Genomic DNA, 8,231 nt, shown 5'->3' with positions numbered 1-8,231 from the left:
AAAAAAAAAAAAAAAAAAAAAAAAAAACTAGTCACTTTCAAAAGAAAAAGTTTTTTCATAGGCACTATTTTTTAAAGGTCATTAAAGAAAGCACTTGAAGACCAGGCATGGTGGCTCACGCCTATAATCCCAGCACTTTGGGAGGCTAAGGCGGGTGGATCACCTGAGGTCAGGATTTCAAGACCAGCCTGACCAACATGGCAAAACCCCGTCTCTATTAAAAATAAATAAATAAAGTAAAAAATAAAGCACTTGAGGCCCAGCGCGGTGCCTCACACCTATAATCCCAGTACTTTGGGAAGCCAAGGTGGGCAGATCACCTGAGGTCAGGAGTTTGAGACCAGCCTGGCCAACATGGTGAAACCCCATCTCTACTAAAAATACAAAAATTAGCTGGGCATGGTGGCAGGCACCTGTAATCCCAGCTACTTGGGAGGCTGAGGCAGGAGAATCACTTGAATCCAGGAGGCAGAGGTTTCAGCGAGCCAAGATCACGCCATTGCACTCCAGCCTGGGTAACAAGAGCAAAACTCTGTCTCAAGGGGGGAAACAAAAAAGAAAGAAAGAAAGAAAGAAAGAAAGCACTTGAGTGATTCCTCTAACTCTTGCTTTTATTTCAACACTGAGACACCCAGTAAATGAATGGAGTGGAAATTCACATAAAAGTGTTATCACTATGGTCTATAGGAACTCCTTGCTCCATTAATAAAGCAATCAAGGCAAAAATATTTTAGAACTATTGTTAAATTTTCCTAGCACAGGTGAATCCAAGGAACACATAATCTGGCAAAACAGTTGGCACTTACCTGATTAAGTCGATCTTGCAAAATAGTGACTATTTGATTTTTGGTATAAGGTGGGAAGTTCAACAGCTGTGGCTTACATTTTTCTCTAGCTTGAAGCCTAGGCAGAATTCTATCTGTGAGATCCAGAGTATTAGCAATGCCTAAGGAGGAGATCAACAACACTAACTGTTGGTCAAATCATCCTAAAGGGGAAACTAAATTCTCTGAAAGCTAAATAAATTTCCAGTTATAGAATCTAACATCCTAATTGTTGCTTCCCACTTGTGTCCTACCCCATCCCAATAGATAAGATTATCTGCTAGGTGAGATGTACAGTCATTTAACTTTCTTATTTTGATGAGGCACCAAGCTGGTTTAAGATAAAATCACTGATAAATAAGCTGAATATATATATACATATATTTTAAAAAAGAATACTTTAGAACCACTATGTAACATTTTTAACGATTGAGCACTAACCAATCAGCACCAAGTGAGAATTGCTTAGCCATGGCCATTCAAACAGTGTGTACAGTACATCCTGGCCTTTGCTGTCCAGTTGATCCATCTCGTCCAATACCAACACACTACATATAGAGAGAAACAGTTAGTATCCATATTCACCTTCTTAACCCTCCAATCTGTCTGATACAGGTTGACTTCAGGTCACCTTCCTAAAGCTGAGTCCTGTTTAAGGATCATAATCTATCCTATCTCTAGTTTCTGCTACAAGGATACCCCACATCATCTACAAGTAATCCAATTTAAAATTAGGCGTATCTTCCTTCTCTTCTTTCCCTTTAAGTTTATGTAACTATCCTTCATAGAGCAAATATACAAAATGTTCTTTTTATGGGCAACAGACCTTGCAGATTTTCACAGAGCAACATGAAGCAGAACAATACTTACATCATGGGGCCCTTCTCTGCAGTCATATGTTTTTCCAATTTCCTCATCATGTCCTTCCCAGCTGGCCTGGATACCTCTTCCTGACAAATCTCCTGAGCAATAGCTGGGAATACGGCCTGGGCACTCCTCAAGGACATGCAATTCAGCATGATAGTTTTAAAGCCTTTCAGTTCCTTCTAGAAATAAAAAATGCAAACATCAGAGTTATTTTGGCCTCAGAAAATAAAAGATCTGATAGAGCCTAAAACGTCTTTGAAGAGCTAACAGCATGTAAGGAAGCTCTACTTTCATTTGGAAAGATTTAAACAATGAAATTATAAATGTCTTATTTGAAGAGACCGTCAATCTTCTAATCTTCGTCTTTTTTTTTAAGATAGAGTCTCGCTCTGTCGCCCAGGCTGGAGTGCAGCAGCACAATCTCAGCTCGCTGTAACCTCTGCCTCCGGGTTCAAGCAATTCTCCTGCCTCAGCTTCCCAAGTGCTAGGGTTACAGGGATGCACCACATACCCAGCTAATTTTTGTATTTTTGGCAGAGAGGGGGTTTCGCCATGTTGGCCAGGCTTGTCTCAAACTCCTGACCTCACGTAATCCCCCCACCCCCCAAAGTGCTGGGATTACAGGTGTGAGAGCCACAGTGCCCAGCCCACTTTCTTAACTCTTAAAAATCAAGTGCCAGCTGGGCACAGTGGCTCACACCTGTAATCCCAGCACTTTGGGAGGCTGAAGCGGGTAGATTGCTTGAGCTCAGGAGTTCAGGACAAGTCTGGGCAGCATGGGGAAACCCTGTCTCTACAGATTTTAGCTGGGTGTGGTGATGCATGCCTGTAGTCCCAGCTACCCCGGAGGCTGAGGTGGGAGGATCACCTGAGCCCAGGAGGTAAAGGCTGCAGTGAGCCGTGATCAAGCCATTGCACTACAGCCTGGACAAAAGAGTGAGACCCTGTTTCAAAAACAAAACAAAACACCTCAGAGTCATTTTACCAACAGCATCACAATTCAGACTCTTAATGTACCTTGAGGTCTTGCAAAATTCGGCTTAAGCAGGCAGTTTTTCCAGTTCCAGGAGCACCGGAAAGGTAAAGGCTTCCAGCTTTTTTTTCACAGATGTGCTCCCTCAGGAAATTCTTGATGACATCCATCTCCCTTTCCCTGGCAGGCAGCCGATCCGGGACAGCTGTGTTCAGGACCAGCTTTGCTTGCTGGTAGCAAGTGCCTGTACCAGATATACAAGGTCAATTAGACACAACAGAAGGTGACTGAGAAGACCCACTGGGTGGTTTCATTTGGAATCATCAGCCTTGGTTACAATAGCTGCACTAGCAGTTGCCATGTTAAGAACAAACCTTCTTGCTTGAATAATCTCACACATGCAGATTCTTTCTCCAGTGGACATCTCTGCTCAGGATTTGTTGTGATCTCTTTACTTTTTCTAACTGAAGAAAGTGTTTTATTTTGGTGAACTTTGGCTTGTTCTCTTTTGCTAGGAGACTTAATTGTCAGCTGATTGTCAAATACCAATCTTCGTCCCTTAAGTGTATGTAAGCGAGCGGGACCATTCTCTTTCTTGCCTTGCTTTGGTGGAGAACAGGGAGGTAAATGGGGAGTGTTGCATAGGTTGTCATCACCTGAAACATAATAAAATCAAAATGTAGTCACTCATAGCATTGGATAGTAAAAGGATGTGCAAGACCTCCCAGAAAGAGGCAAATTTCTACCTTAGTCGGAACCACCAAAATAAAATGCCTTCTCACCTAGGAGCAAATATTGGCCACTAGATGGCATCACCACTCTTACTACAGCAGTCTCCTTATCCACCATTGCAGTTACCCCAGTCTGAAAATATTAAATGGAAAATTCCAGAAATAAATAATTGAAAAGTTTTAAATTGCATGCTGTTGAGTACCATGATGAAATCTCTCATCATCCTACCCAGGACATGAAACATCCCTTCAGCCAGCATATCCACACTGTATATGCTACCCACCCACTAGTCACTTAGTAGCTGACTTGGTTATCAGATTAAAAATATAGGACATGTAGGGTTCAGTACTATCCTCCATTGCAGGCAACCACTGGGTCTTGGAATGTCTCCCCTATGGATAAGTGGGGACTACTGCATTTAGTAGAAACCAAATGGGTTTTAGTGGGATGAAACCGTAAAACTGGTTTGAAACAGGTTTTGTCAACCTTGGCACCACTGATATATTGGACCAAGTAATTCTCCATTGTCAAGGAGCTGTCCTGGGCAATGCAGGATATTCAGCGGCATCTCTGGCCTCTACCACTAAGCCAGTGGCATCCCCCAGCTGTAACAACCAAAAATGTCTCCAGAAAATCACCCCTCATTTAAAAACAAACATTCCAAAACAAGAACCACTGTTCTAAAACAAGAAAAGGATGGAAAATATCCAGCGTGTCACCTTTTTGTTTCTTTTAATTTCACAAATATTGAGGTACGTTTCATAATACCTTGTAACTACGAGGTAACTTAAAACACTGACAGAACTAACTTCAGTATTAAGGAATTAAAGATTAAACCTATTAAGTAGTTCAGAGAGTGACCTCAGTAAGCGGCTTAACTCTGGAGTTTAGTAAGCAGTTAGCAACCATTCTGAAAATAACTAAAATGAAGAGTAGTCTTAGGCCAGGTGCGGTGACTCACGCCTGTAATCCCAGCACTTTGGGAGGCCAAGGCGGGCAGATCCCTTGAGGCCAGGAGTTCAAGACCAGCCTGGCCAACGTGGTGAAACCCCATCTCTACCAAAAATACAAAAAATAGCCAGGTGTGGTGGTGTGCACCTGTAGTCCACCTACTCAGGAGGCTGAGGCGAGAGGATGGCTTGAACCCGGGAACTGGAGGTTGTAGTGAGCTGAGATGGTGCCACTGCACGCCAGCCTCGGCAAAAGAGCGAGACTTTGTCCAAAAAAAAAAAAAGGCTGGGTATGATGGCTCAAGGCAGATGGATCACCTGAGGTTAGGAGTTCAGAGACCAGGCTGGCTAACATGGCAAAACCCTGTCTCTACTAAAAATACAAAAAAATAAAATAAAAATTAGCTGGGCATGGTGGTGGGTGCCTGTAACCCCTGCTACTTGGGAGGCTGAGGCAGAACAATTGCTTTAACTTAGGAGGCGGAGGTTGCAGTGAGCTGAGATCACGCCATTGCACTCCAGTCTGGGAGACAACACAAGACTCTCTCTTGAGGGAAAAAAAAAAGTCTTAACTGAACTTAGAAAGCGCCTTCAAAGGACACACATCTTATTGAGAAAAGAAAGGTCAAAAAGTGATATAACGGATGGCTTACCCAGACGTTTCCTGGGGCTGAGAGGCAGGACTTTTACACGAGAACGGGGTACAGTTTGGACATTTGTCAGTTCTAGTTTGGCATCACTAGAGTTTTTAGTTTTGTTCAATGCCCGAGACAGCTTCTTTTTTGGAAAACTGATTGTAGCCTGTGCCTGGGATCGGGTTTGAGGCATGATGGCAGCACAGCTATACAAAAAATAACAGGACAAGTCAATATGTAAAAGTGAAGGGAAAATAACTAACATGGAACTTATTTATACTGATGATTAACACTTATTTCCTAAGTAAATTATGTTACCACAATATTTTGGCATTCAGTTCTGCTTCACATCCAAATCTATGCAAGAACAGCTGACATTTCTTGTCTACCTACTAGGTGGAAGGCGCCGTTATAAGCACTTTATGTGCCACCTCGTTTTGTTTTACAACTGCCTTAGAGGTAGGTACTAGTATTAGCCTTTATTTTACAGATGCGAAAACTGAGATAAACAGTGGCCCAAAGTCACAGAAAAACAGGAATGTAACCCCAGGCATTCTGGCGCCAGAGCCCAAGTTTTTAACCAATTGATAAATGCAATAAGAAGATACCTGAAATGCGCCGGGCCCGGTGGCTCACGCCTGTGATCTCAGTACTTTGGGAGGCCGAGGCGGGCGGATCACGAGGTCAGGAGTTCGAGACCAGCCTGGCCAACATGATGAAACCCCATCTCTACTAAAATAATACAAAAAGTAGCTGGGTCTGGTGGCGGGTGCCTGTAATCACAGCTACTCGGGAGGCTGAGGCAGGAGAATCACTTGAACCCGGGAGGTGGAATTTGCAGTGAGCCGATATCGCGCCATTGCACTACAGCCTGGGCGACAAGAGAGACTCCGTCTCAAAAAAAAAGGGCAGGCGCGGTGGCTCAAGCCTGTAATCCCAGCACTTTGGGAGGCCGAGGCGGGTGGATCACGAGGTCAAGAGATCGAGACCATCCTGGTCAGCACGGTGAAACCCCGTCTCTACTAAAAATGCAAAAAAAATCAGCTGGGCATGGTGGCGCATGCCTGTAATCCCAGCTACTCAGGAGGCTGAGGCAGGAGAATTGCCTGAACCCAGGAGACGGAGGTTGCGGTGAGCCGAGATCGCGCCATTGCACTCCAGCCTGGGTAACAAGAGCGAAACTCCGTCTCAAAAAAAAAAAAAAAAAAGTTACTTGAACTGATTTGTATAGAACTTCTAATTCCCTTCCTCCAGGCATGACGGGTGTTTTATCACCAGTTCAGCCCCAGCAGCCGCCACATTTAATCTCATCTCTCCCAAGCCCTCACACTGCAGGTCAGTCTTCTCTCAGTCTCTCCGCCCCTGCACCCAGTCCTCATTCTAAGCAGCTCTCAACGCACCCCAGAACATTTCCTTCCTACAACTTTCAGCTCCTTCACACCACGCACAACTGCTGGAACTACCCCGAGGGCGCCTGCCCTTTTCCTGATCCCGACCTCAGACCTCCAGCGAGCTCAGCTCTTTTCCCCTCACTTCACCTCGGGCCTCGCCGGAACCCGCAGCCTTCACCCAACTCCGCTGCCTCACAGATCGCAGGCCTCCTCGAGCAATCCTCTCCTTTCCACCTCCTCAGTGCAGGCTCCTTCTCAGGTCTCACACGCAGCCTCTGGGACTCACCACCACAAGCTCCGAACAAACTGAACACCAGCAGCAGCAAAACCAGCCGCGCTCGCGCCAAATCTGAATTACCACAGGGTTCCAGCCTCCCGCCAAAGCCCGGTCTCGATTCTGATTGGCTGTGTTCACAGCGCTGTTCGCCTTGGTACCGCCTCTTTTTTGCTTCCAATCCTGCGGAAGAGTTACAGCCAATGAGAGAGCCCCAAGTCTTTGAGTCACAGTGAGGCCACGCCCACTGAGCCGCGTAGGGAGGGAAAGAGAATCTACATCCGGGGCCTCAGTGGAAAGACGCGCGATTGCTGCAGGGCGACTCTGGGTAAGACAGGACGGCCCCGCCGCAAAGCACGGCGGGAGGCGTAGTCTTTACTGTCGCGCGACTCTACTTCCGCGTTCTTCCTTCGACTGGAAGTGTCAAGATGTGGCTCCCCTTCTCACTGCCGAACGTACTCATTTGCATCGTCCTGATGGATGATAGCTACCGTTTGGGGAGCGGTTCTGTGCGCCAGGTATGATGCTAGGCACTTTAGTTACCTAAACCCCGGAAGGCACAAAGCAAACCTGCATACAAGGTTAGAGGTCACAGCATCTTGGTGACAGTGAAGAGCCTAGGATCTAGATCTCCTGATACCTGAACTAGTGGTTTTTTTGGTAAAGTTCTACACAGCTGTATAAAGAAAAACTATGCTTCATCATAGTATCTCTTGATTTGTACTTCAAAGGTGAGAAACAGAGCCAACTCTTTGCTTTTATTTCGTTCAAAGTTAGATTATGTTCTATGCACCTTCTTACCATTAATCCACACCTCGTGGGGAGAGAATTATGACCCCTTAATTTTAAAATCTTTTATGGCGAAACACTAGGGTTTCAGAGCCAGGGAAAACGGCTATATAGAAGAGGCAAGCTGAGTTTTTAATGAAAAATATAAATTAGAGCAGTAATTTGGAGGCCAGCTTCCAAAGCCAGTAACTCATCTAACCCTCAGGTTCCTTTAAAGGCCAGAACCCAATTGTAGGTCATGGTAAACATTTCTCTTTTACCTCTCAGTAACAAATAAAACAGAGCCATAAAGCCTAGAAAGAGGAAAGCAACAATATTACGATCATCAGTTAATTGGTACCTAGTTCATGAAGAGAGCCAGTATTGAGGGCTTTAAGTGTATGCCAGAGAATGTGCTCAGTATTTTACCTACATTGCCTTCTTAATTTTCACAGGCACCCCCATGAAGTTGAGTTGGTGTTATTTTGTGTGTGTGTGTGTGAGAGAGAGAGAGGAGAGAGAGAGAGAAAAGGGGGGGGGGGGAAGAGAGAGAAAGAGAGAGAGAGGCTCTCGCTCTGTCACCCAAGCTGGAGTGCAAGGGCTTGATCTCTGCTCAGCTCACTACAACCTCCGCCTCCCGGGTTTAAGCGATTTTCTGCCTCAGCCCCCCAAGTAGCTGGGATTACAGGTGCACACCACCATGACTGGCTAATTCTTTTTGCATTTCTAGTAGAGACGGCGTTTCACCATCTTGACCAGGCTGGTCTTGAACTCCTGACCTCGTGATCCATCCGCCTTGGTCTCTCAAAGTGCTGGG

The 8,231-nt window shown here is 45.3% G+C and overlaps 1 protein-coding gene across 4 annotated transcripts in view; it reads right to left on the bottom strand.

Annotated features, from left to right (window-relative positions):
* CDC6 (cell division cycle 6) overlaps positions 1-7,913 on the bottom strand; it is an 18,644-nt gene extending 10,731 nt beyond the window's left edge. The window contains exons 1-7 of one of the 4 annotated variants that reach the window (XM_017497132.2): positions 6,520-7,913; positions 5,000-5,187; positions 3,039-3,320; positions 2,709-2,908; positions 1,695-1,870; positions 1,266-1,372; positions 807-946 (exon numbers count right to left, since the gene is read on the bottom strand). In XM_017497132.2, coding sequence (XP_017352621.1) covers positions 807-946; positions 1,266-1,372; positions 1,695-1,870; positions 2,709-2,908; positions 3,039-3,320; positions 5,000-5,174 — 1,080 coding nt within the window. In that variant the 5' untranslated portion in view covers positions 5,175-5,187; positions 6,520-7,913. The remainder of the gene's footprint in view (positions 1-806; positions 947-1,265; positions 1,373-1,694; positions 1,871-2,708; positions 2,909-3,038; positions 3,321-4,999; positions 5,188-6,519) is intronic. The other 3 variants (XM_037727390.1, XM_017497131.2, XM_017497130.2) reach the window with 3 other exon arrangements.
* Between the last annotated feature and the right edge of the window lie 318 nt (positions 7,914-8,231).

Source organism: Cebus imitator, unplaced genomic scaffold, assembly GCF_001604975.1.
Source record: "Cebus imitator isolate Cc_AM_T3 unplaced genomic scaffold, Cebus_imitator-1.0 Scaffold228, whole genome shotgun sequence".
NCBI classification, from domain to species: Eukaryota; Metazoa; Chordata; class Mammalia; order Primates; family Cebidae; genus Cebus; species Cebus imitator.
The sequence above is the reverse complement of the archived record's forward strand: the minus strand, read 5'-3'. Positions and strand labels throughout refer to the sequence as shown.